At 45.0% G+C, this 27,395-nt stretch overlaps 5 protein-coding genes across 15 annotated transcripts; 3 read left to right on the top strand and 2 right to left on the bottom strand.

Annotated features, from left to right (window-relative positions):
- The first annotated feature begins 1 nt into the window (after position 1).
- On the top strand, positions 2 to 2,006 carry chmp2a (charged multivesicular body protein 2A). Its single transcript, XM_054761979.1, has 6 exons — positions 2 to 170; positions 579 to 746; positions 818 to 997; positions 1,076 to 1,206; positions 1,280 to 1,341; positions 1,415 to 2,006. The coding sequence occupies exons 2-6, from the start codon at positions 579 to 581 to the stop codon at positions 1,534 to 1,536; spliced, it is 663 nt and encodes a 220-aa protein (XP_054617954.1). The 5' UTR covers positions 2 to 170; the 3' UTR covers positions 1,537 to 2,006.
- Positions 2,007 to 2,622: 616 nt separating this feature from the next.
- msl1b (MSL complex subunit 1b) lies at positions 2,623 to 8,165 on the bottom strand. 4 transcript variants are annotated; one of them, XM_054761887.1, is made up of 10 exons: positions 8,064 to 8,165; positions 7,036 to 7,556; positions 6,934 to 6,990; positions 6,572 to 6,771; positions 6,199 to 6,494; positions 5,997 to 6,112; positions 5,847 to 5,914; positions 3,904 to 4,028; positions 3,763 to 3,835; positions 2,623 to 3,676 (listed from the first exon to the last, which is right to left on the bottom strand). In XM_054761887.1, exons 2-10 carry the CDS (start codon positions 7,519 to 7,521, stop codon positions 3,586 to 3,588), a joined length of 1,512 nt encoding a protein of 503 aa, XP_054617862.1. In that variant the 5' UTR covers positions 7,522 to 7,556; positions 8,064 to 8,165; the 3' UTR covers positions 2,623 to 3,585. The 4 variants fall into 4 exon arrangements, with proteins under 4 accessions (XP_054617862.1, XP_054617844.1, XP_054617871.1 ...); XM_054761869.1 differs by having other exon boundaries at positions 6,934 to 7,556; XM_054761896.1 differs by having other exon boundaries at positions 5,997 to 6,061; positions 6,934 to 7,556.
- On the top strand, positions 7,739 to 11,467 carry snf8 (SNF8 subunit of ESCRT-II). Its single transcript, XM_054761947.1, has 8 exons — positions 7,739 to 8,867; positions 8,931 to 8,981; positions 9,056 to 9,194; positions 9,270 to 9,374; positions 9,441 to 9,513; positions 9,587 to 9,728; positions 9,788 to 9,862; positions 11,193 to 11,467. The coding sequence occupies exons 1-8, from the start codon at positions 8,814 to 8,816 to the stop codon at positions 11,328 to 11,330; spliced, it is 777 nt and encodes a 258-aa protein (XP_054617922.1). The 5' UTR covers positions 7,739 to 8,813; the 3' UTR covers positions 11,331 to 11,467.
- Positions 11,234 to 15,705, bottom strand: calcoco2 (calcium binding and coiled-coil domain 2). Its single transcript, XM_054761909.1, has 10 exons — positions 15,610 to 15,705; positions 15,158 to 15,302; positions 14,977 to 15,076; positions 14,749 to 14,909; positions 12,845 to 13,096; positions 12,666 to 12,773; positions 12,480 to 12,596; positions 12,252 to 12,414; positions 12,142 to 12,173; positions 11,234 to 11,735 (listed from the first exon to the last, which is right to left on the bottom strand). The coding sequence occupies exons 1-10, from the start codon at positions 15,645 to 15,647 to the stop codon at positions 11,571 to 11,573; spliced, it is 1,281 nt and encodes a 426-aa protein (XP_054617884.1). The 5' UTR covers positions 15,648 to 15,705; the 3' UTR covers positions 11,234 to 11,570.
- ttll6 (tubulin tyrosine ligase-like family, member 6) lies at positions 15,266 to 26,085 on the top strand. Of its 8 annotated transcripts, none has more exons than XM_054761818.1 (18): positions 15,266 to 15,349; positions 17,333 to 17,514; positions 17,610 to 17,735; positions 17,837 to 17,874; positions 20,869 to 20,987; positions 21,142 to 21,272; positions 21,351 to 21,507; positions 21,581 to 21,724; positions 21,802 to 21,887; positions 21,950 to 22,175; positions 22,268 to 22,446; positions 22,518 to 22,706; positions 24,384 to 24,534; positions 24,638 to 24,709; positions 24,788 to 25,012; positions 25,052 to 25,138; positions 25,499 to 25,625; positions 25,702 to 26,085. In XM_054761818.1, the coding sequence occupies exons 3-18, from the start codon at positions 17,611 to 17,613 to the stop codon at positions 25,902 to 25,904; spliced, it is 2,259 nt and encodes a 752-aa protein (XP_054617793.1). In that variant the 5' UTR covers positions 15,266 to 15,349; positions 17,333 to 17,514; position 17,610; the 3' UTR covers positions 25,905 to 26,085. The 8 variants fall into 8 exon arrangements, with proteins under 8 accessions (XP_054617793.1, XP_054617799.1, XP_054617807.1 ...); XM_054761824.1 differs by lacking the exon at positions 15,266 to 15,349 and adding an exon at positions 16,501 to 16,628 and having other exon boundaries at positions 21,950 to 22,166; XM_054761832.1 differs by lacking the exon at positions 15,266 to 15,349 and adding an exon at positions 16,501 to 16,628 and having other exon boundaries at positions 25,073 to 25,138.
- Positions 26,086 to 27,395: the final 1,310 nt, after the last annotated feature.

The raw sequence follows: 27,395 nt of genomic DNA, 5'->3' as shown, positions 1-27,395 counted from the left end.
TGACGTCACTGGTGACGTCGCGATGAAATCACTTCCCGGAAGAGAAATTGTCTCAACACGGAAGTGACTGAAAGAAAACAAAAATAGTCGTTTTCGAGATTGTCAGGGAGGCAACCTTCAAACATTTGTTTGTCGTCTGAATTGTGCTGGTTTGACGACCTTGGAACAAGGTGAGCTGAGAGGCCCTCCAAGTTGACTTTGTGACGGCTAAGAGAGATGAGATGTGTCGGTGAGGTGAAGACGGCTAAATAAAAAAGACGTCAGGAGCCATTAATAAGTCTTTCGGCGGTAAACACATTACGTGAAAATCTAACTCGTCCCAGCGTCCCAAGATTTCAGATTACATATGCGATTATTTGACATTTCACTAGCACGTAACTTTTTTTTTTACATTTACATCCAAGTTGGGCGTTGATGTCTACTGAAAAGGAGTCTAAAATGGAAACTCGTCTTTCGTATTATCACAGTTTTTTACCTACAGAAATGCGTACGTTTTAGCCTTTTGTGTGTAGTCAGAAGCATTGCCACATGAAACCTGATCGTGTTTAAACTGTAATGATGCACGTGCCTTCAAATAGATGGACTTCCTGTTTGGGAGGAGAAAGAGTCCAGAGGAGATGCTGAAGCAGAACCAGAGGGCGCTCAATCGGGCCATGAGGGAGTTGGACAGAGAGCGAATGAAGCTGGAGCAGCAGGAGAAGAAGATCATCGCCGACATCAAGAAAATGGCCAAGCAGGGCCAGATGGTGTGTCTGAGTAAACAAAACATTTTTCTCCAAAAGAGAATCTTGACGTGTGGTTTTCAAAACGTCTGCAGGACGCCGTCAAGATCATGGCCAAAGATTTGGTGCGCACAAGACGCTACGTGAAGAAGTTCATTATGATGAAAGCCAACATTCAGGCCGTCAGCCTGAAGATTCAGACCCTCAAGTCCAACAACAGCATGGCCCAAGCGATGAGGGGTGTTACCAAAGCCATGGCCACCATGAACAGACAGGTCCGCCTCGCCTCATTTGAAGACACGTGAGACTGGAGGATTCGAAATGAAACCTCGTGTGTGTGTGTTCCTCCTCAGCTGAAACTGCCCCAGATTCAGAAGATCATGATGGAGTTTGAGCGTCAGAGTGAGATCATGGACATGAAGGAGGAGATGATGAACGACGCCATCGACGACGCCATGGGGGATGAAGACGACGAGGAGGAGAGGTGAGTCGCCTGCACGTCAGCTGCAGTACGTCAAACTTTCGACCTTCTCCTGACTGTCTCGTGCTCCTCATAGCGATGCCATTGTCTCCCAAGTCCTGGATGAGCTGGGTCTCACGCTCACTGATGAACTTTCAAGTAAGAAAATGACATTAATGTAGTCTCGTTGGTCTGCATGCACGCCTCTGAGAGCCCCTTGTGTTTGTTCCAGATCTGCCATCTACTGGTGGGAGTCTTTCTGTAGCCGGGGCGAAGAAGGCCGAGCCTCAGGCTGCTCTCGCCGACGCAGACGCCGATCTGGAGGAACGGCTTAATAACCTCCGCAAAGACTGAACACGCTCCACGCGACACAAACACATTCTTTGAGTTCTGTCTATATATTCTCCTGAAGGAACACTGGCTGAGCGGGCAAAGCGGCTGTGATGGTGTTTGGGTTTCTTGTTTCATTCATGTGTGCGTTATCAACAATTATCTTTGACAGGACCGATAACATCGATGCCACATGACACGGTGTGTCGGTACCAACTCGCGGCACACCAACTACCCGTGTCAACATTGCAAGGTTTTTTATATATGAGTGAGTCACAACGATGCCATGCACTCGCTTCACACGTCCGACTGGTTTGGTTTTGTGTGTGCACGTCATGAGGATGGTTACTGGATTAGTGACAGCTCTCATGTAGCTGCGTTGTCACTACATCTGCTGATTTTCACCCAAAAAATGTTGGTGGTGTTTACTCTCAAAAGAATGCTTTTTGTTTTGATTGAAACAATAAAGTCTTTTTTTTCCAAATTCAACAAAAGGGTTTATTCATGAATGAGGATATCAGGAAGTACTTAGATCCGTTTGTAACCGTAAAAAGAAACCACCCACAAGTCTCACGTAAAGGGTGACCATAATTTGATTAACGGAAACTGGGACACTCGGCCCGGCAATGAGATACTAAAACGATACTTAAAAGTTTACTCCAACACGCCTTATAATTTCAATACATTTAAAGTATGCCTCCTCTGTTCGGATAGGAAACAGCGTTGGGTCACACTAAGCCTGGCTAACAGCATGGAAAAATGGGTTACAAAAATGACCTCGGTCAAGATTGAGTTGTAAACATTGAGACGTTGTTGCTTAAACGTTGCTATTTCGTACAAAATACACATTCAAAGTTGCTTAATTGACAAAAAACGTAAACTGTATGACGCACGCAGACGGGGGAAGAACTTCCGGTTATTTGCCTGTGACGCCATCACGTCCTGAGGTTCATAGATGTGATGCCGAAAGGGACTCTGGGAATTGCAGTTAATGATCGACGTCTCGCGTTGTCTTCCACTAACAGCTTTCTAACCACACTGGTTTGTATAAAAATAAGTGCAAGTTTATTTTAACTGTTAAATCTCTACAAAAGACGTTCAAAACCCAAATCGATAAAGCACAGAGATGGTCATTTTTATTCCAAAAAAATGTAATTTCCAAAACTTTCAATGTGTCAACATACAATCATTGGATATTGAATGTACTCAACACTTTCAACATTAAATAATAAAAAAATAACAGGCATGTTTTATGTACATTTGTACTTGAGAACTATGTACAGAAAAAACAGAAGAACCCAACTTGTTTGCAGACTTTGCGAACATTGATGCATTTGTACAGTATAGTGAAGCTGCAGAGCGCCGTTGCATCAAGAAACAAGGTCGTTAAGCAAACAACTGGCAGCGTGTTGTTAGGACTACAAGCTAGGAACTTTGCTTTTCTTCTAAAGCAGACCTCAGCGGGTGTCAGCTGACTGCTCCTGGAGGTCGACGCACACAAATGACTCGCCTAATCTTCACTGGGTGTGCTCTAAGGCCGAACGCGGACACTGCAGCCAATTATCATGCTGCCAAGTACAGTAAGTCATTTTTTTTGTTTTTGCCTGAGCGGATGCTCCGTTGAGGGCTAAGCCATGCTACCGTTGTTTTACAGCTAAATAGAATCCATGCACCTCACATGTAAAAGCAAAAAAACAGAAACAGAAGAAAGGCTTTCAAGCTGAGATTAGAACCCGTCTATTTGATGGTTTGATTTTGGCTCATGCTGAGTGTGATGGTGCCACACGGCACAGAGATGAGTGATACACAGCAATACAGTTAAGATGTGGACATTTCTTCACCAAAAGCAGCGTGGGGGGCGGTTGAAGGGTCAACCGTGGATGTTATTAGCTAGGACATTGACCGGAGCTACTGGGTCACATGACAACGCTTCTTGTGAGAGTCAACATCTTGTTCTATCCTGAGCCTGGAGAGTGGTGTTTCTCTTCCGCACGGAAAGCAACAGTAGTTACACACATGCCACTTGACTTGGCCCCACCACAAACACACGGAAGCGTCTCCGCTCTGCAACATTCACTTGCGACAGGTCCGGTGAGGAGTGTGTTTCTTGGGAACCTCGATGCGACATCGGCTGCGGTCGTCCAGCCAAGGCAGCTCAAAATTCCTAAAGCAAATGACGTTTTGAATAAGATGTTTTATTTTAAAAAATAAATAAATAAATAAATAAAATATTACAGCCGAGTTACGTACTGCTGTGAGAGCTTGGGCAGCGGTCGGCCAAACGCAACCACAGGCAAGAAGGGGGTGATCATGATGGCTTCCACTGGTGGGAAGAAAACATTCGTTGACGTTAATGCAGCCAACGCTACAACTCTCGTCTCCCAAACGCACCATCTTCCGTGTCCGGGTAGAAGGACGAAAGCTCCGGCTCAGTCTCCTGGATGATCTTCTTCCTATTCATGCGCTGCTGCAAACGCTGGAACATGCGCTGCTCTCTGATTCGCTGGATGTCCCACCTGACAAGAAGGGAGTTTATTACGGCGGTCGCACGCCACGGCTTACCAGTCCCACCAGAAATTTACCACGTTGCGATTCCCCCCCCCCCCCGCTGCTTTGCAATTGCATCTAATCACCGCAACTTTACCAGCAAAGTCATTGCTTGAACCGGCGCGTTTCGCCCACAAGGCATGCTGGAGGGTGTCGATACACCCGGCAAGTGACCATGACTGAAGTGGTTGCAAGTACCCAAAAAACCAAAGTGAGTAACTTTAAAGTAAACGTGGAAGACCTTAGTGAAACTGGGCATGCTTGCTTGTTTGAGTCTCAAACGCAATTCCTCGCTTTTGGCGGTAAATTGGTTCCAGACCCGACTGTAATAAGTGAAATTCCTCATTTATAAATGAATTATTTTCATAGTTACAGCATAGGAAACCTGATTACCACCTTGTAAATACTGTTTTTAACGTTATTGGAGCCCTCTAGACATTAAATAATACCCCTAAAGTCACATTTACATTCCTATCAACACTATAGTAGGCATAATAAGAGAAAATAAAAACATAAGACACAGAAAACCTGTTTACAACCATCTAAATATGTTTTTTAACATTAGAGCCCTCTAGACATGAAATAACATCCCATTGCACCTTTACACTCCTATTACCCAATATAGTAGACATAAGAGAAAATAAGACATATAAAACCTGTTTACCACCTTGTAAATACTGTTTTTAACATTTTTATAGCCTCCTAGACATGAAATAACCCCCCTAGTCCCCGTCATGCTCCTATTACCCAATGTAGTAGACATAAGACACAGAAAACCTGCTTATCTTCTACATATGGTTATAGAACATCTGTTTACAACCTTCTAAATACTGCTTTTAACACTAGCGCCCACTAGACGTGAAATAATACCCCTATAGTCCCCTTTACACTCCTATTACCCAATATAGCAGACATAATAATTGAAAAATAAGCCATTTAAGACGTAAATAAGACTCCTGCTCCTATGGGCTGCTGTAAATGTGCTCCGTTCCAATGCTAGGGGGACCTGAGGGAGGACAGGACGTAACGTCAGGGGTTCAGAGTTAGGTTTCAGGTCTATGGTCAAGTCTGGTGGTTGTGCGTCTCACCCAAAATTTTGTAAAATAATGTAATTATGTAGAATACTACATATCATCACGACGTCTCTGAATGCGTTACATTTGTATTTGACTTCATCTCGCCATGTTATGCTTGAAAATGCTTCGTTAAAGCAAAAATATGTGAAACGTGTTGGAACATGCATATTTCGTGACTAATAATAAGCTGTACTCAAACACCCAACAGCATGATTTATTCATGTATTTTGGAAAAACCGTGAGAGTGAAGCCGCAAAATTCAAAGCCTCAAGTGGCGAGGGATTACTATACGCGTGTGTGTGTACGCACGTCTGTGCACGGGAATTAGTGTAAGAGTGTAAACATGATTAACGTGCAATGTTAAAAATGTTTTAACCCGAACAAATTGGTGGTATGAACTGCCTCTACGGCCCTGCGATTGGCTGTTGTCCCCCGCCTCTCGCCCCAAGTCAGCCGGGATAGGCTCCAGCATACCCGTGACCCTAGTGAGGATAAGCGGCATACAAGATGGATATGACTCTCCGGTAAAACACTGATATCAAATGGGTTGTTTCGATGCAATGTCTTTAAAACAAGCCTCAAAACACCGCAACGTTTTGAAAAAGCTGTCGTGAAAATTTTTAGGCCGCAACGCATCACAAGAAAACTCCCACCAAAACCTGGAGGGACCAGGCTTCCCGTTGGACTACAAATAAAGCATGTGACCGTCACCTCTTCCTCCTCTTCTCGTCCAGCTCCAGCTTGGCGTGACGCTTCAGAAACACGCCATCATCCAGCGGCTGGAAAGGGGGGTGGGGGGAGACGTACCACAAGTCATCGCTTTTCACTTAAACATGAGCTCAGCGTTCGTTCGTTCCTCACCTCTTGGGGGTTAAAGGCTAAATCCTCACCCAGCGGCTCCATGACATTTTCCCTCCAAGACGGAACTGAGAGGCGGCACGAAGACGGGAAAAGGAAGTTAATCATGGATTGAGAATCTGAAGGACATAGTGGTTGAAGGCGAGATATGGGTTAGGCTTCCAAACAATCAGCGTGTCATGTTCTACACGAGTAGTCCACTCACTGGCCACCTCGTCCTCCTTCTTAGGAGACGTCTCTCGCAGAGGGGACAGAGGAGGTTGGTTCCAGCAGCACAGGTACATCTCGGTGGTGGACATGAAGGGCAGGTCATCCATCTGACAGCTCAGCTCCGCCTCCTCTTTGCACGCCGGCCTGGCGGGGGCGCTCTTCTCGGGCGTCTCCTTGCTGCGCAGCTCTCGCTGAGCGGGCGATGCTGGCTGACTGTCCAGCTTCTGGGGGCTGAGCTTGGCGCTCTTTCCCCGCGACTTCTGCAGTTTGGGATCTCCAAAGCAGGACTTCCTGTGCGTGCACACGTATGATGGTAAACATCCGGGAGCACTTTTTCTATTTTTGCTAGCTTCTCTTCTTCTCGTTACCTCTTTTGGCCTTTGCTGCTCCGACTTAAAGGCAGCAGAGCGGATGGATTGGGTTGTGGACTTTCCTCAATGTCCAGGTCCCACATGTCCTCCTTGTCGGGGGTCCACGGCTCCAAGGGCTGGAAAAGCCGCTTGTCGCGTGGCGGGTCCTTCCTGGTGAGCTGCAAGCGGCGCTCCATGCGCTCGATACGTGCCAGAAGCTGCAGACAGGATGGACAGCAACGTTACAAAAATTCCCTTTTTTCTGAAAAGTAATGACAGCAGCCCCACCTAGTGTGCAAAGACAAAAGTGCATGCAAGGTGGTTGAATGTGTAGCTGTGGCCACCCCTGATTGAATGCATGTGAGGTTGGTGTTCCATACCGTCTCCTTGTCGGCTTTGAGCTCATCTATCTCCTTGTCCTTGGACTGCAGCTGCTGCTGCTGCTGCTCGATGAGGTCCAGCTGCAGCAGCAGAATCTGCCGGAGACAGTTGGCCTGCGTGTGCGGATTGGCCGGGCTCTTCCTGATGTTCTTCCACTTGCCCTCGGACGAGACTTCGATGGACGCGGCGCCGACGACGCCGGGGACGACTCCCTTGACGCTCTCGCCCCCCCCGGCGTCCTTGGGGGCGTTGTTCAAAGCCATGTGAGGGTTTTCCATGTTGTCGAGGGAGAGGGGCTTACCTTTCACCGGGGTTCCCTCACCCCCCATTGGTCTGACAGGGGACAGTATCCCCACAGTTTCGCTGTCCGCTTGAAGTACTTGCGAGACTTTGCTGCTCATGTACGTCTGCTCCAACTTGCTGGGGGTCTCAGCCCGCTGGAAGTGCTGGGCATCCAACACAAAGCCACAGGACTCCCTCTTGAGGCTCACAGGATGCAAAGCGGCGATGCCCAAGGCTGTTCTGTGGACGGCGTCAGCGGTCTGCTTGGATCCCGACGGTGGACCCAAGGAGGCTCTCATGCTCATGGCTGTTCATCGTGCAACCGCAGCAGGCTGCCCCCCTGCAGAACGGACACAAATAAAGACATGTGGCGTTTGTGATGTGCATGTCTTGTCTGCACCAACAACTAACAGTCCAATGGCGGAAACACTGCTACGTCAAGAGTGCGTGATCCCGACCTGCTTTTCTTAAGAGTCACACGCCGGGTTTGAATTTCAAGCTGAGCTCCACACGCACACACGCAACACAAACACACGGCGACTACTTCGGAGGCTTACCGGTCAAGTTAACGGTTACCTATCTTTGCTGTGCGTAAGCGGAGACGTTTCAGTGGCGGCGCTTCACGCAGGGACTCGGGAGTGGTAGAGAAGAACGCAGCAAGCAGCTCCTCCATTTTAGCTCCCCATGAAAAACAATAACAGCTCGCTAGCTGGCTAACGCTAGCCAGCTAGCTTAGCCAACAAAACCCGCGTCCAAAGCGACGTTGGTGTATCGACCGCGTCTATAAACACTCAGACCTTTCACCGGCACGCCTTTAACGACGTTGCGATTTATTTTTTTATCTTACCGGGGCTATAAGCCAAGTCCAAAGGCAATGGTGTTCATGTTCCCTCCTCAAGTCTTCTTTTAAAGCGCACACGACTGCGCATGCGCAATGCGTTGGCTGGCCATGTCTGTTTAGGTTGCCATGAGTACGCTTCACTGAAAATAATGAATAATGCTGCAATATTACAAGGAAAAGCTTCAAAATTATTAAAGCATTTATTAAATGTCGACTCATCTGTGGATTTTAATTTTAACATGACAAAACTAGAAATGTCAAGTGCTTATTTATTTATGTGCATTCTAAAATACTCAAGCGATTAAAAAAATGTGCGTCGCAATAGCCTATATGTAATATTATATAATATTCTGCAGTTGACATTTTAAAGCGATGCAGTGACGCATTCAAACGAAGCTACAATACTCTCCAAACCACCAGGGGGCACTGTTCCAAACATGGCGAACTTAAACTACCAAACAAACTGGAACAGCAGCACCCGAGTAGCCAAAACCTCTCCAGCTAGAAATAATATTTTCTTTAAAAAATGTAGCATTTTAACGACGCTTTAACTTGCTCATGAAGTGAACTGAATCCATGTCAATTCATTCTGTGGGCTGTATGTCGGTGACAAGTGAGGGAAGTGCTGAGCTGAGCTGTACGCGGACGTAAACTGGTTAGCTCGTTAGCTTAGCTTCGCTAGTAGCACCAAAACAAGTTAACATTTTTTGTACCTTATTCTTCTTTCAATTGTCGCTACGCAAAAGCAACGGCGGAATGCATCGGAGGGGCGTCGGTGCGGGTGCTATCGCCAAAAAGAAGCTAGCAGAGGTAAGAGAAGATGATGAAAGAATGACACTCTTTATCTTTGACATTTGTGTTTTTCCCTTTCAGGCTAAATACAAAGAAAGAGGAAGCGTTCTTGCGGAGGATCAGATAGTTCAGGCAGGTTGGCTTCTGTCATGCTGACGGTTCGTGTCGGAAGCGTTTCAAAGCAACATGTTGTCTTTCTGGGACAGATGTCCAAGCAGCTGGACACGTTCAAGTCCAACCTGGAGGAGTTTGCCAGCAAGCACAAACAGGAAATCCGCAAGAGTTCTCAGTTCCGGGTTCAGTTTCAGGAGATGTGTGCCACCATCGGAGTCGACCCGCTTGCCTGTAAGAAGCACCATGAAGAATATATTTAGACACACGTTTAACACAGCTCTCTGTTGCCTTTTTTTAAAATCCCAGCTGGCAAAGGTTTCTGGTCAGAGATGCTGGGAGTGGGTGACTTCTACTACGAGCTCGGCGTCCAAATCATCGAGGTTTGCTTGGCGCTGAAGCACAGAAACGGAGGTCAGTGATGAGGACATGCAGCTTGACCGACAGGTGACAGACGGTTGAAATGTTGTCTTCTGCCAGGACTCATCACTTTGGATGAACTCCACCTCAGGGTTCTGAAAGGACGCGGCAAATACGCGCAGGATGTGAGCCAGTGAGTAAGAATAAAGCCGTCACATCAGCTCACGGAACGCAAACGTTGACGCTACAGTGTGTGTGTCTGGCAGGGATGACTTGGTGAGAGCCATCAAGAAACTGAAAGTCATGGGCAGCGGTTTCGGGATGATTCCGGTCGGCGGCTCCTACTTGGTGCAGTCGGTGCCAGCAGAACTCAACATGGACCACACGGTGGTTCTACAGCTGGCCGAGGTAACGTTTTTTTGAAATGTGACATCGCCAAACTTATCGCCGATGTCTTGGTTGTGCAGAAGAAAGGCTACGTGACCGTGAGCGAGATCAAGAACAACCTCAAGTGGGAGAAGGAGCGAGCGTGTCACGTCCTGGTGAGTGGAACCTCGGTCCAAACAGGTCAGACGAAAACCGAAACAGGAGAAAACACGAAGCAATTTTTCCTCATAAGAAATACACCCAAAAATATTGACCAAAAAAAACTACATTTCCTGGATAATTCTAGTTTTTCATGCACAAAACAATGCAAAGTAACGAATGAAAAGGATAAACTAGACAAAGAATTTTCAGTAGAAATTGCATGTGAAAGCTGCAAAGTACTATGAGTGTCAAAACCCATTCACCGACTGAGGATCGAACCAGCAGCCATCAGGTTGCGACACGACCACTCTACCACCTGAACCACACCACCGTGGAGACTGTTGCATGTAACTTTAGAATAAATTTCCACCAACACGGCATGAAATTGAAACTGTCAATGACTTATGGAAAATGTGGGGAATTTATTTATTTATTTATTTTTTTCAAGTCCTGACAGACAGCCTACATGTCCTGAATGAGCCGATCATTTAGAAGCGATTGAGAAATGTGGGAGTAGTTACCAGACAAACCACCCAAAAAAAACCCACCAAAAAAACAATGGAATTTGAAATGTTGGAGCGTAAAAATAAAGAACGATTGATGTTGAGCAATTATGAGGACTGAGGATCGAACCAGCAACCACCTGAGCCGTGTCACCCTGTACAGATGAAAAAAAAAAGAAAGCAATGGAATTTGAAATGTTGGCGCGTAAAAATGGACAACGTTTGATGTTAAGCAATTACGATGACTGAGGATCGAACCAGCAACCGCCGTGCCGGGAGACGACCAATGTGCCATCAGAACCGTGTCACCCTGTACAAATAAACGATGGAATTTGACATGTTGGAGCGTAAAAATAAAGAATGATTGATGTTGAGCAATTACGAGGACTGAGGATCAAACCAGCAACCACCTGAGCCATGTCACCCTGTACGAACGGAAAAAAAACAAACGATGGAATTTGAAATGTTGGCGCGTAAAAGCGGAGAACGATTGATGTTAAGCAATTACAAGGACCGAGGATCATTTGGACCATATCATTTGTCTATTAATTTTTGGAGGAATTTGAAATGTCAGCGGGGGTCGAGGCTGGAACCAGCAACCATGGGGTTGTGCAACAAGCAGAATAAGCATATTACAGGAATGTAAATTGATTTTCTACCAGTAGGGGGCACCAAATAAGTTGCCCATTCATCTCCAATGGGAAACTTGTCAGAAAATATGCAATTACAGTAAACATGAGTCATTTTTGTCAATTACATAAAATGAAGGTTCCACTGTATTGCTGAACACATCACAGCATATAACAATTCCCAAAATACAGCGGCATGCTCTTCCCTCCAGGACCACCTGCTGAAGGAGGGCCTGGCCTGGTTGGACTCGCAGGCGTCGGGCGAGCCGCAGTACTGGCTGCCTGCTCTCTTCTCTGAGCTCACGTCCCGCGATGTCACGCCCGAGGAGGCCAATCAGATGAGCCCGTGATTGTGTAAATGGAAATGACTGACAACTCTTTGAAAGAACAGTTTTTTTTATTCTGCCCACAGGTTGTTGTGTTGGCGTGAATAAAAATATGTTTGGATTTCAACTCTTCAGCTCGTACCAATAAATGATCTCAGGTGTTTTAGTGGTTTCTTCCCGCCCTTAAAGGACACTCGCCCTGTTTCTGCAAATTTCCTCACATTCAAAAACGCTTTTCAACAGTTTTTGCTCAGATCTCCCGAGTCACATTTCGTGGCTGTAGACGTGGTCCTCAAACACGGACTGCGCCATGTTGTCGCAGATGAGCGTGCAGAAGGGGCACACTTGGTGGCTGCGCTCGTGTTGCTCCACCTCTGCCCGCGTGATTCCGGGGAAGCTTTCCAGGCAGTGACGGCACGACAGCGTCAGCTGTGGAGGAAGCAGACGCAGCCAACGCGTCAACAAGGCGAGTACGGAATCGCCTTCAAGTGCTCACCACGACATTACACAATCACCTTGCAGATGTTCTTCTAGCTACATTTGCTGATGCTCTTTTGGCTACGTATGCTAATATTCTTTTAGTTACGTTCACTGATAGTCTTGGTTTGCTGACAACACTAAAGCACAGTCATGGATCGGAAATCTCTGCAGGTGGTATCGGAAGTTTCTGATACATGTGTTACGCTGATATCGGAACCTGATGCAGATACTGCGTCGGATTGGCCCCATCTATAATTAGCTGTACCTAATGGAAGTGGGTAATGAGTGTATCGGGTGAATTTAAAAAGGTTAGCTTGCTAGCACATTATGATGATGAATAAATGTGTTTTTGTACCTCATCTTGGCTGTCGTCTTCTGCGATGCTCACTGCAAAGAAAGGGCAGAGGCGTGCGTCAGCCTGAAGAACAAGTTGGTATCATTCAGTCTCACATGCGTTGCACTCACCTACAGGTACGTTGTCGTACAAGGGCTCGCCTGTCTCTGCTGCGTCAGACTGCGTGAGTCCACCGGGGGGCGCCGTGGCCTCAGGGTGCGCTGCGTGGGCGGGCGAGGCCTTTTGAAGGTCCCCCAACGTCCTGCGCAGCTCCTCCACGTCATTTCTGAGGTTCTGACACAAGCGAGATCGTGTTAGCTGAAATATTCACGCAAAGAATGCAGGTGTCCACGGCGTACTCGGTTCTCCTGAGCCAGTGCGTCGTCGTGCCGTTTCATCACCAACAACAAGCGTTCTTTCTCCTCAATCATGACCTCCTTATCCGCAATCACCGTGTGAGCTTCTCGCAGCTGCATCTGGGGAAGCACAAAAGAACTGTGTGGGTTCTTGTGCCTCGTTGCGTGAACAAACATGGAGGACGCTACCTCTGTTTGGAGTAAATGCCCATCATCATCATCTGAGCTTTGTGTGCTCTCAGCAGGGTTCTTTTGCTGGATCTGCATCTGACTTGTCATCTGGACCGACATCTCCTGCTGCAGGACAGAAAACGACAGACATGAGCTCCACATGAAGAGGAATTAAGAAGAAAAAAGACGGGCCAAACCTTTAATTTGTCAATTTCCTGTAGTTGCTGCTGCAGCGTGTCTTCCAATCGTTCCTTCTGATCCTTCATCTCACAAAGTTCTCTCGCCAGCTCAGACATCTCTTTGCGTTGCCGCTCCTTCTGCTCCGTCAGAACGCAGACTTGGCGTCTCTCCTCCCGCAGAGCTTTCTGCAACTCCTCGTTCTTCTCTTGGAGACGATCCCCCGCCTCCTTCATCGCCGCGCTCTCCCGAAGGCTCCGGTCGACTTGCTCCTGCTCCGACAACGGCAACATCTCATCTGGACGTCAACCTCACACCGAAGACCCTACAACCTACAACTTTTCTATTTTTTGTTTGCTTGTTTTTTTACATGGTTTTTTTTACATTTTTTTTAAACTTTTTTTTATTTTTTACTTTTTACACCCAGAACCGCCTGCTGAAAAATCAAATATCTCATAAAATAATAATAAAAAAAATCATCATTTTGACTTTCATTTTTTTCATCACTTTTTGCTCCTCCCCATTTTTTCCCACAAAGAACCGCCTGCTGAAAAAACAAACAATAAAATAATAAAAATATTCACTCATAAAAATCAAATTTTGACTAATTTCATTTCTTTCATCTCTTTTTTCCCCACACAGAACCGCCTACTGGAAAATCAAATAATATATAAAATAATAAAAATTATAATAAACAATAAAATATATTTGACATCCTTTTTTCATTAATGCTGAAAAATCAAATATATAAAATTATATATAATAATAATAATACATAATAAAATATATTTGACATCTTTTTTCCATCTATACTGAAAAATCTAATAATCACATAATTAAAAAATAATAAAATATTTCCATCTATGCTGAAAAAGCAAATAATATATAAAATCATATAAAAATAATACATAAGAAAATATAAGGTGTAAGTGAAAAGATTGTATTTGAATATATTAATATTTAAAATATCTTACTAAATATGTATATATTTAAAAATAAAACTGTGGGTGGCGACTTAATGACCATTGGAAAATGTGGTTCCCGGGTTGAGACCATTTGAGAACCCCTCAAGGACGGCAAAGGGGTGTTATTTCATGTCGAAAGGGCTCTAAATGTTAAAACATGCATTTAGAAAGCCATAAACAGGTTTTGTATGTCTTATTTTCTCACATGTCTGCTACATGTATATTGGGTAATAGGAGTGTAACAGTGACTATAGGGGTGTTATCTCATGTCTGGAGGCTCTAATAACGTTAAAACACGTATTTGGAAGGCCATATTTTGTATGTCTTATTTTCTCATATTATGTCTACTGTATGTGGTAATTGGAGGGTAAAGGTGACTATAGGGGTGTTATTTCATGTCGAGAGGGCTCTAATAATGTTAAAACATGTATTTAGAAGGCCATAAACTGGTTTTGTATATCTTAGTTTCTCTTATGATGTCTACTATATTGGGTAACAGGAGCGTAAAGGTGACTATAGGGGTGTTATGTCATGTCTAGAGGCTCTAGTAACATTAAAACATGTATTTGGAAGGCCATAAACAGGTTGTTTTATTTTCTCAGATTATGTCTACTATATTGAGTAACAGGAGTGTAAAGGTGACTATAAGGTGTTATTTCTCTAATACTGTTTTAAAAAAAAGGTATTTAGAAGGTTGTAAACAGGTTTTCTCTGATTTAACTATGAAAATATTCAATTTATACATCAAATTCATTCCCATAAATTCATTTGGGTCTGGAACCGATGAGCAGCGGTAAAGGAGTGATTACTGTAGTAGTGTAGCGTTACTATTGTCAACATTTCAGCTTTTTCCTCCTCTTTTTGCTGTTTTTTTTGTAGTTTTGTTGTATATGGGATGATAAAAAACAAGCTTTGGACACGGCTGTTTTACGCTTAAATGTGGTGTGAGTGTGTGATACCTGCGTGGTAATAACCAAGAGGTCATTGTCTAACGTGCACTCTGCACTTTGCTCTGTTGCCGTTTTGAAGCAGAACGGTGTGCTGGCGCCGCACACTTGGCCCGAACTGTCAACGTAGCAGAACTGGTAAAAGTCTGCATCATCCTTGGGCAGGTAGTAATCTGAAAACACGGACGGGCAAAGCTGCCGAATGACTGACGTTTAATTAGGATGACGTTTATGTTCCACCTTTAAAACAAGCCTGCCTGCCCGCTGCCTGCTGTCCCACGTCTGCGCACGGCTCCACCCACACGAAGGTGTAATAGTCCTTCGTGGTGCTCCAGCCCACCTGGAAGATCAAAGTGCACACACAGCTCAGCATACGTCCTCAAACGCACCACATAAACCGGAAAAAAGCGACATGATCCACCTTAAAAATGCCCACCCAGTCGCGGCTGTGGGGCTGGAAAGCTGCGGTGAGGGTGTAGCTGCACGTGACCGGGGTGGACGGCGGGTAGGAGTGGGGGATGTTCCTGAACACCACCTGGGAGAAGGCAGGAGTGGACTTGTGCATGCTGGAATAAAAAGACTCTGGTGTCAGCAGTGAGAGTGAAGACGGCAGGTGTCACGACGACATGATACTTTTCGTCTACTTTTTGCACTCTCGTCGACACTTCCTTCGACAAAACTCAACAAACTCGACTCGTTCACAACAACACACTGCCAATTCATGGCGGAAAACATTCAAGCCAAAAGTGCGATGAGATTAACAGGAAGCGTCGCAGCGATAAACAAACGTAAACAAATAGTTTGTCATAAAGCGTACGGTATCATAGCCAACTTCCAGGAATAAGATGACGACGGAAATGAAATAAATCTTACGTGTTTGTTGTCACTTTTTGCTGACTGCTGTCCGCCATCAGACCTGCTGAGTGCTAGCCGCCCCGCTGCTTTCATGAAGCCTCGGACATTTGGAATCTGATCGAGAAACGCTGTAATATGACATGTGACACACACTGGAACGAATGACAGATTAAAAACATCACATTTGATTTAATATCACGCAAGGGAGGCATTAAGGGGTCTGCCACGACTTTGTTTTACATGACTAATTCACCACCAAGACAACAAACCACAAATAATGACAAGTTAACAACATCTGCGCTGCTCGCAACTTCATTGCGCTATTACGTCTTTACTTGCAGTGTCGTCATTACAACACAAGAGGGAGACAAACGCATTTCACTCATCGCACACCCTTGGCTTAAAAAACAAACATTTTAACATATATATATATATATATATACACGCACACGTGCTTAAAAAACAAACATTTTAACATATATATATATATATATATATATATATATATATATATATATATATATATATATATATATACACGCACACACACAAAATATTGTACAATAAAATTAATAACAAACGAAATAAAAAGATATATGTTGAAAGTTACACATAAAACATTTAAAAAAACAGAAGCAAATGATACAATAACATAAAACAGTCATGCTTTCTAATGTTTTAATTTTTAATATGGGAACTAAAACACATTATATAATCGCCATGTATATTGCAAACCTGAAATGTTTTAAAATGCCTTAACAATAAAGTCTAAAGTTTTAATTTGAGGAAAAAACAAGGCCAATCAGAAGCGAAAGTGCCACAGCCAATCAGAACAGAACTACTAGCAATCATTCACAGTGGAGCTGCCTGTTCGTGATTGGCTAAGACAAGAACCAGGCAGCGGGAGCGTGAAACTGGAATTGGCTCGGCTTTACTTCATCTTGTTGGCGTACTTGGGAGCGTCAAGACTTCCAAACTGGAGACGAAACTACTCAACGACGAGGACAAACACCGACGGGAACACTTTGCTCAAGCAGGTCGTTGACGCGTGCGACCGTTTAACGAAATTATTTCGGTCCAAATTCAAGCTAACTGGTTAGCAGCCGGTCGGCGTGTGGTTGCCACGGCAACATGGCACGGCATTACTCATGCTGTTACTGTAGCCTTAGCTTGTTTAGATTGCAACAATGTTGATTCCAAGATAACAAATGCAGTATATTAAAAGTGAGGATACTTGTGTGTCAAATGTTTACTTTAGGGACGTACAGTCACGGAAAAAAATATTAGACCACCCATGTTTGGACAAATATAATGACGATAACCTAGTAAGAGTTTAATTTAAGAGCAGATATCTAGCAACTTCCATGGTTTTCTTGATAATAACCACAATCACTTAAGTTCTTACATGAATAGCTATAGCATTGTACTGCCAAAAAATGGAACTCTTATGAGCTATTTTTGTTGTCATCAAACAGAGGTACCTTTAGTTGTATCAGGCATTAAAATGAGCAAGAAACTGAAGAAACAAGGGTGGTCTAATCATTTTTCCATGACTGTATATTTAAGTTCAGATGCTGAGTTCATGGGTCCCGTCCTTGCCAGGGATGTTATGTGAGCAACGTGAGGAGCACTTCTTCTGTTTCAGTGTACCTACAAAACGTCAGGATTATCCTCCTCTTGCGGCGGCTCGTCAAGTGCGGAGGGATCAAATGTTTTCTAACACTTTCTGATGGGTCACCAGATCCCAAGCGTGTTTCAGTCTGACCCGAGCTCTGCCATGACATCTGCTGTCTGTGGTGCGTCCTGGAGGACGACACGGCGGCCATGATGCTGAGGGCTTCATCCACAGGGGAGTGCCACGACATCGTGACAGATTTTGGAGCGTCCTGCCGTGGCCTGTCTCATGTAGGTTTGACCGTGAAGGTGAGTCACCAAAGTTATAGCGGTAATGGAAATCCTGGAGGGTAAAGTGAACCCGACAGAGGTCACCAGGGTGTCTTGTCCCTTTGCAACACCAGGATGGCTCTGCCGGAGATGCCCGAGGGTACTCGTGGAGGCAACCGGCGTGAAGACAGAGAGCCGGACGACACGCTGACTCAAACGCCAGCAAGCATCCGCAAGAAGAGAAGAAGGCTCAAGAGGAGGTACCTACTTACCTGCTGCTCTTGTACACTAGTTGTCGCCATGGCGACGAGGAAGCAGAGGCGTGTTCTGTCCCTGTGTGTCCTCTCTTGTCTTTCAGATGATTGTGTATCAACTTGAGCAACTGCAAGTATGAAAGCGGTACGTTGAGGTCACACACACAGAGGTCACACACATGTACTTTTGTGAGTAGTATACAGTAATCCCTCATTTATGGCAGTTTATTGTTTGGACTGGGATAAGTGAATTTCAGCAAAGTAGGATGCCTTATAAATAAATGGTAGTTTTTTTGGTATATAGCATAGAAAACCTGTTTACAGCCTTCTAAAATACACTTTTTAACATTATTAGAGCCCTCTAGACATGAAATAACACCCCTATACTCACCTTTACACTCCCTATTAGCCAATATAGTAGACATAAGAGAAAATAAGACATACTCAGCATGGAAAACCTGTTTACAACCTTCTAAAATACGCCTTTTAACATTATTAGAGCCCTGTAGACATGAAATAACAACCCTATCGTGACCTTTACACTGCTATTACACAATATACACAATATGCTAGACATTATAAGAGAATATAACACAGTAGACATAACAGAGTCACACTGGCACATTAGCTCTGGGTGAGTTTTTTTTTTTTTCTGGATAGGGCTCCTTGCACTGGCTACTGTCTCATCAATGTAACATTACTGACACCTAGTGACCAGTGTAAAATACAACATATCACATCTTTTGAATGCCGTATATTTGCCGTATACACTTAGCCATTTTTATGCTAAAATATTACAATTAAATTAGGCCAAGAATATGCACAATTTGCTTAAATATGCATATTTTTTAGCCGTAGTCAAGCACAATGCAGCGATAATTTATTTTGAAAAACTGTGATAGAGAGAAGCCACAAAATTTGAACGGCAAACGTGGGACTGTACTCTTGTCTTCTGTGATCTAGCTACTTTCAACTTGCTGACATGATAAAACAGGAGGGGCGTAACGGCACGCCATCATCACGGTTTTAAGGTGACGGGTTCATTTTGGGTGCAGTAAGGGAAATGGAGCCCTACACATTCGCCATTCAGCGTTTGTGGCCCCGCAAATTTGCAGATTGGTCAAAAAAAGAACAAAAAAAAATTTAAACCCCCCACAATTTTTACATATTTATGCCTTTATGCTTCATTTAAAATGTTTTTTCGTCACATGTTGAGATTTCGCACCTCGTTCGGCAGTACCGGAACTCACCAAAGTTGCTGTAATTCCTTGAAATGCGTTTAGTAAGTGTGTGAGCCATGACTCCTGCCAGACAAAGGCTGGGCTCAACTGCTTTTGTTGACAGAGTAGATGCGTGACGCCATAAATGCTTCTTGTACCTCACTTCACTGCCTGCCGTGTGGGGACTCGCAAAAAATGGCATCATGACTACATGTACCGTCACTGGTGATGTGTGATACCACCGACTTTGTTTCCGATCCGACACTTGAGTAAAATTCAGGCTGGTATCGGTGATACTGATCCGACACAGATGCAAATTCACTTAATGTGTCTGGTAAATTAGAAAAAGTAGTGTATTTCATATCATAGCATAAAGAATACAAGTCATTTAATTAATGTATGAGTTAAATATAATATTCATTTTAATAAATTATTAATTTAAAGAATTTAAATAAATTACTTAAATAAATCAGTAATTTAATAATTAATTTAAGTAATTTATGTATTTATTTTAAACCTTGGAGTATATTGACATAGTGGGGTGATTTACAATATAGCCAAGCTAATATACAACAAGAGAAAAGACTGAGGACAAAAATCATATAATATATTATACAGTATATCATATAATATAATATATTATATATATAATATAATATATGTGAAAATGATAAAAGAAAAACAATAAAAGAAAATACAGTGGTGTGTGTTTGCACCCTTCCTGATTTTTTTGCATGTTTGTCACACTTAAATGTTTCAGATCATCAAACAAATGTAAATATTACTCAATGACAACACAACTGAACACAAAGTGCAGTTTTTAAATGAAACTTTTGATTAGTTAGTGTGAAAGAAAATCCAAACCTACATGGCCCTGTGTGAAAAAGTGATTGCCCTCCCTTGTTGAAACATAACTTAAATGAGAGTGATTGAGAGCCATCAGTGTGGAAAAGGTTATAAAGCCATTTCTAAAGCTTTGGGACTCCAGCCAACCACAGTGAGAGCCATTATCCACAAATGGCCAAAACCTGGAACAGTGGTGAACCTTCCCAGCCAAAATGACCCTAAGAGCGCAGTGACGACACAAAAGACCCCACAACAACATCCAAAGAACTGCAGGCTTCACTTGCCTCAGTTAAGGTCAGTGTTCATGACTCCACCAAAAGAAAGACAAAAACGGCCTGCATGGCAGAGTTCCAAGACCAAAACCACTGCTGAACAAAAAGAACATTAAGGCTCGTCTCAATTTTGCCAGAAAACATCTTGATGATCCCCAAGACCTTTGGGAAAATACTCTGGTCTGACGAGACAAAAGCTGAACTTTTTGGAAGGTGTATGTCCCATTACATCTGGCATTTCAGAAAAAGAACATCATAGCAACAGTAAAATATGGTGGTGGTAGTGTGATGGTATGTAGCTTTGGATTTTTTTCTCCCTTAATAATAAGTTTCATTTAAAAATGGCATTTGGTGTTCAGTTGTGTTGTCATTGATTAACATTTATATTTGTTTCATGATCTGAAACAGTGACAAAAGTGGGACAAATATGCAAAAAAAAAAAAAAAAAGAAATCAGGAAGGGGCAAACACTTTTTCACTCCACTTTAAGTAAAATAATAAAACCAGTAAAATGAATGATTAATTATTAAGAACTAGTTTAACAATGTAAACTTTATTCACGATTCACCCTTGGCTCTGTTGAGGATAAGTTATCGTTTCAACAGACAAAGCTTTTAGGCAAGCCACCTGAAATGACTGAAATATCCCAAGTATCGATATTTTGATATGAGAATCGATTTTAGAGCCTGAAGAGCTGGTATTGAAAGTATTGATATTTCAGTATCGATCTGCACACCACGAACCTTTACACCCCTATGAAAACACTCACGTTTAGTGTGTGTCTGTGTGTGTGTGTTGTCAGTGCGACGCGCTGCCCGACGTTACGGCCTCAGAGAGGCGATGGAAGGCAGCGACTGGACGCTGATGTGGTCCGACTGCTCCGTGTCTCTGGAGAGAGTGAAGGCCATGAAACAGTACCAGGTAGTCTCACAGAGGAGTCCGCTCACGTGGTTCACATCAATGGCCTCCTCCAGATTTTAATTATATACTTTGCTTTGTGTTTTGTCCTCCATTTTTGTAGTTTTTGTCATATTAAAACTGTCAGGTCAACAGTGTTGTGTTTGGTGCGTTACAGAAGATCAATCATTTCCCCGGGATGATCGAGATCTGCCGCAAAGACACTCTGGCCAGGAACTTGAACCGCATGCTCAAGCTCTTCCCAAAGGACTACAACATCTTTCCCAGGACGTGGTGCCTTCCGGCAGAGTGCGTGCGTTTGTTTGTTTTCTTCGCCGCCCTGTCGACGAGCGCTTTGTGATGCACCGCCTCCGCTGTGCTTTGCAGCTACAGTGACTTCCTGGCGTTCGCCCGCCTCAAGAAGCACGTGGCTTTCATTTGTAAGCCCGACGCAGGCTCTCAGGGGCGCGGCATCTTCATCACCAGGTCCAGTAGAGACATTCAGCCTGGAGAACGCATGATCTGTCAGCTCTACATCTCCAAGGTGGGCACACACGCAAACACACACATAGTTGACTTGTTCACACTCTCGACTGTCTTGAATCGACTGCTCGCAGCCTTTGGTCATCGACGGCTACAAGTTCGACCTCCGTATCTACGTGCTGGTCACGTCATGTGACCCACTGAGGATATTCCTGTTCGAGGAGGGGCTGGCACGGTTCTGCACCACCAAGTACACGGAACCGGCGCACGGCAACGTGGTTAGAAGCCAACATGTTAACTCCACTCGTTGTTGTGAAGTGAATGTGGCTCAATAATCTGTGTGGAACCTCATCAGGACAAGGTGTGCATGCACCTGACCAACTACTCCATCAACAAGCACAGTGACAACTTCGTCCATGACCACGACATGGGTAGCAAGCGGTACGTTGCCATGGCAAGCACGTTCTCTGCGCGCGCGAGCATTTCACCTGCTTTGATTCCAGGAAGCTGTCGGCGCTCATCAAGCAGCTGGAGGCAGCGTGCGGCGACACGGACAAGCTGTGGAGCGACGTGGAGGACGTGATCATCAAGACGCTCATCTCGGTTCAGCCTGTCCTCCGGCACAACTACCACACGTGCTTCCCCAGTTACGCCGTCGGCAGCGCCTGCTTCGAGATCCTCGGCTTCGACATCCTGCTGGACCAGCGCCTGAGGCCCTGGGTGCTCGAGGTTCTTCTTTGGACAGCCCTGATCTCAGCGCATCAATCAGTCAGCAGCAAATTAGCGTACGGCTCGTTAAGAACAGCGTTCGTCCCCCGCAGGTCAATCACTCGCCAAGTTTCACCACTGACTCGGCGCTGGACCGTGAGGTGAAGGACGCGCTACTTTACGACACGCTGCTCCTCATCAACTTGGGCGCTTGCAACAGAAGCAGGATCACCAAGGAGGAGAGCAGGCGGGCTAAGGAGCGTCTGCAGGAGAACCGACCCAGAGTGGCGAGGTAGACCCTGACCCACAGCCCCGACCCCCGCTCCAAGGTCAAATGTCTCATCCTCGTCTTTGACGTTCAAGGTCAGAGGAGCTGCGGCAGTGCCAGGCGGCCTCCGCCCAGCGGATGGCGTCGCACGAGAGAAAACACCTGGGAGGCTTCAGGAGGATCTTCCCTCGAGAGGGAGGAGAAAAGTACGACAAGTTCTTCAACCAAAGCAACTCGCTCGTCCAGCCCACGGAAGCTTCCAGAGCCCGTCAGGAGTGTGCCAGGTGCCCCTCTTGAATTCTAGCCAACCGGTAACAGCACAAGGGGTGTCGCTAATTCATGGAATATTGTAGCGTTACCTTGCGGTGGTGGACACTGTGAGCGCGGAGCTCTGACCGAGCGTGTGGTGAAGCTTGTCGCTAGCTGGCTAGCAGTGAGCCGGTGTGGTGTGGCGAGGTGTCACTACGCCAGTAAAGTAGTTCTTGGGCGTAACAATGTTAATAACAATAATAATAACAATGTTTCGGTAGTTTGGTTAATATGCAGGTCACATTATGTAAATGGAGCGATGTTGGCGCTTTTCTGAGGTTTTTTCGGAAGGCTTTCTAGACGGAATAGGTGCGTCCCATTACGTGCATTCTTGGCTGCTCACATAAGGATTGTGTATGATGGGCAAAATTCCTTTAAAGGGGACCTATTCTACTCATTTTCGGGCCTTTGTATTTAGTTCTGGACTCCTATAGAGCAGAAAGCACAGAAAGCTTTCTAGATATTCCAGACTCTGCTCCTCTTCCTGCAGTGTTTCCTGCCTCCCGCTCAAACGGTCTCTGTAATTTATTCACCCTCAGCCCTCCTCCAGGTACGCCTCCCACCGAGCCCACTCCGCTGTGATTGGTCAAACTCCCAAGCTGCCGAACCCCTTTTGTCTGATTACTTACACAAAATAAACACAGTTAGCACACTGCTAAATTGTTACTTACAGCTTGCTCTTCTGACTCTTCGACACGACCAAGTAACATTGGAAAGGCGTCGGACTTGGGCAACAGTTTGGCGGATAGTCCAGCTTCGTATTGGCCCATGTTCACAAAACCGTCCCGTGTGAAGTGCCGGTGACATATGAGCATATTTTTCTCTTGCTGGCCGGGAATCAGCAACTCCAACCACTTCTGCCTGATGCTTGCCTCTTTAGGCACACCCCTACAAACATTTCCTGGGAGCCATACGTGCTAACACCGTGAACAGAGGGAAGCAGAGCGGGGGTGCTGGGCATGCCCATATAAGGAAGCCCGAGTTGCATTGACGTCAATGGAGGTCGGTGTTAAAAAAAACTCAGTGTGCAGAGCCATCCAAAACTCACTTCCAAATGCGCAAACCTCATTATCTGACGCGTAGGCATAGTTTAACACGAGAATACAACATTGGAACAAGATTTATAGGTCAGAAAAAGAGGAAAAGCATAATAGGTCCCCTTTAAGGTGATGGGGTCATTTTGGGTGCAAACGGAAGTGGATCTCCGCGCGTTCGCTATTTAGCATTTGTGGCCCCGCAAATTTGCAGATTCTTGGTATAAAAAATTTAAAAAGTTTTTAAATCTCGAAAAATGGGTCGTTTTTTGCAACGTTTTTGTGACGTTTTTTCTGCAGAAAACACATGTTGTTCATCTTCAGTGGGTAATAATTGATAAATATGTGATAATACAGGTAAAATGCAAAGCATACATGTACTACTGCTAAAAAAAACCAAACATTTTTTACATCTTTTTTCATCACATTTTTAATTCTGGCCAATCGGTAACAGCACAGAGGGTGTCGCTAGGCAAAATTGTCGGAATATTATTAACATCTTGAGTCATGTGTGGACAAAAGGCCAAAGGAAGTAAGGAATAGAAGGTAAAAAGTGTCACTTCATTCTGTAATGACTTCTATTCAGTGTGTATGTCTGAAGTGTTCCTTTCTTTGCAGGCAGCAACTCCAGGAGCTGCGTGAGAAGCAGCGGGACGTGCCGGGCGTCCGGCGGGGGGACTCTCAGGGGGAGACGGCGGGGGAGCGGGCGAGACCTCGGCGCACACAACGCAGACACCCCCCATCCTGCCCCGAGGGGGACCTGCAGCTGGTGAGGCCTCAAGCCGCGGTGTGCACAGCCCGCCACCAGAGGGCGTCCTAGAGCCTTTTGTCCCAGGATGAATTGTGGTCCTCTCCTCTTTGACCCCCGGCAGTATTCAAATGAACCAGATGAGGCTTGCTACACTTTAAGCTCCGCTGCATGCAAATGTGCAACCGTCGTCAAGGTCGTTCAGCGGCGCTTATCGCCGATGCTTGTGCGACGACGGTAGCGCCGCAAAAACTAATCACATTTGTGCCTGCAGCTCCTCGCCGACGCTCCTCAGCCTCCTGCTCCGGTCCAGCTAGAGGAGGAAGAGGAAGAGGAGGAGCGGGTCAAGGTGCTGCTCCAGAGGAAGAAGCTGCTGCTGGACCTGGGGGTGGTCCAGCAGTTCCGCCAGCTGCTCCAGGGCCAGAACGAGGGAGGGGGGCCCCCACAGGAGGCCGGCCCCCGCCAGCAGAGGCCGTCGGCTCCGAGGCAACTTTTGACGGTGAGTTGTGCACGTGACAAGTCCGGGAAACACAAACAGAAAACTCTCTCACCACTGCAGCTGGACTGTTTGACGCCGTTTGTTCAAAAGACGGCGGCGACGTCCTGGACTTTGACCTCAAGGCAGGTACGTGACAACCAAAACATTGAATACAGGCAGCTCATAAAGTAACGTGGCTTTGAGGTCACGTTTGAGTCTCCTTTTCCTCCATTCAACAGTAATAGTTTGAGAAACGACTTTTTTCAGCTTGTGATTGGCTAGAATATCTAGGATGTACCGCCACCAGATGTATCGGCATTTACTTGTCTGCTTGCACTCTTTGTTTTTTTAATGCAACAAAGATTTTCCTGACTGAAATGTGTGTATCAAATCCAGTCTACCATGTGGTACATTCTACACACAAAAAATAGATTGATATATTTCCCTGGTGACATTCAAGCATCACATGCAAACTAAATAATTCCAATGTGTTCCATCACACTGCAGAGCTCGCTCAGGCCCGCAGCCACCCTCAGGAACGTAAACACACCAGGCTGCCTGCAGCTGGAGACAGAAAGCCACCACGTAGCAGCGGACAAAGGGACCAACAGTGCTCAGAAGGTCCACGGACAAGGTGGGAAGTATGCCATTTTCACGTGGACGAACGTACGCCCTGCACAACAACAACAACCTCTGATCCTATTCCGCAGTCCGACGCTGCCCCGCAGCGGCTCGCCAGACCCTCAGGCGCTCTGACCGGCATCCCTGTGACGCCGTCGCCAAAGCACGCTGCGCCTACACGCCTCACGACCCCGCAGACCTGCAGAGCCTTTTGGTCACCTCCGCTCGCCCCCCTCTGCTCAGGAGGCCCGGCCTGACCCACAGGGGCCCCCACCACGGCGAAGGACCGTGAGGTTCCCACAAAGCAAGTCCAGCCACCCTTAGAACCACTGCTCAGGATGTCCGACATCAAACTGTGAAAAGTGTAAAAAATCCTTCTAAGTCGGCGTGTGATTTGTCGTTGCTTTTATTTGTTTTTGTCTCTCAGCTTCGGTGCCAACGTGAACACAGGCAGGCCCCGGGTGCACCAGACGATACGCAAATAAACTCAGATTTAATTGAAATGACTGCTGCTGTCATAATTGGGGTTTTATAACTGGCCTGCTGCTATTGGATTTGATTTACACGACAAACACAATTAATTTCCTATCGTGGAATTACAGAAAATCATGGCATTTTTCATTTGGAAAAAATTGTGCAAGGATTTAATTCAATTAGACGACTTTATACATTTAAAAATGGGATTTCAGATTTAAATTTTTCACTCACGGATTTTTAGGAAATGAAAACGTCATCAGCATGTTCTCTTTTTGTGCCACAGAGGCCATAAAACTTTACAGGGTTTGTCAGCTGCACTCTGAAAACAAAAAGAAGCCAAATTGTCCTCCAAAAACAAACGCAACACTTCAGGAACCATTTTAGTGGCTCGCAAATGTATTTAGGGATATTGTAAACGTTCAAATATTGATGATTTGATTGGGTGAGGAAACGAAAGCAGCAATAATTGAAAGTACTTCTCTCGTCTGGAACGAAATATGTTTTTAAAAAGTTTTTTTCTGTGTAAAAGGGGTCGTTAATTTGACTTTTTGACTAAACTAACAAAAACACGAACAGAAAAAAAAGACGAGTAAAATGGGAAAATAGATTTTGTACAGAAAACGAAATTAGTCTTTATCCACATGGAAATAAAAAATAGCGTGAAGATGATTATTATGGGCTTTTTTCAGCAGACATGTTACGTATTTTATTTATTTATTGTGAAAATACTTATGGATGAGCGTTTTTGGGCCCAAAACAAAAGCGACACAAAGGTGGAATGCTGGCTGTCAGGAATTTATGGTTTTATTGCGTCTGTAAATTCCGGAAATCCTCTTTCATGCAGGAGGCGACTGGAAAAGACATTTGAAACGGAAAAATAACGAAATAAGTATCAATAACTATCTAGGGTTTGACAGGGAATCTAATGTCATCTTAGCAGCAAAGACAGGGAATGCTTTTTGAAATATTTGATTACGGATGTCAGCATCAATCTGGAGCTTTTAGCCTGTGAGATTTTGTGTTAAGCCGGGATCAAATATATTTTTTACATTTGGGCATCATTTAAACGTGAAATTTTTAACGACGAGAATGTTTACAATGCAAAAACAAACAGATAGAACATTTACGGCCTTACGTTTTGTTGCTGATCTTCTGGATGAAATAAAAAGTGGGTCTTCATCGAATGCAAAACATTTCAGGGCCTCGCTGCGATAAAAATGGCGACGCGGTCGAGCGTCTGGGGCACAAAAAGGGCTGCAGTTTATGAAAATTTACAACTTTGCTGTGCAACTTTACGACTCTGGCG

This window comes from Dunckerocampus dactyliophorus, chromosome 2, assembly GCF_027744805.1.
Source record: "Dunckerocampus dactyliophorus isolate RoL2022-P2 chromosome 2, RoL_Ddac_1.1, whole genome shotgun sequence".
Classification (NCBI taxonomy): Eukaryota; Metazoa; Chordata; class Actinopteri; order Syngnathiformes; family Syngnathidae; genus Dunckerocampus; species Dunckerocampus dactyliophorus.
The sequence above is the reverse complement of the archived record's forward strand: the minus strand, read 5'-3'. Positions and strand labels throughout refer to the sequence as shown.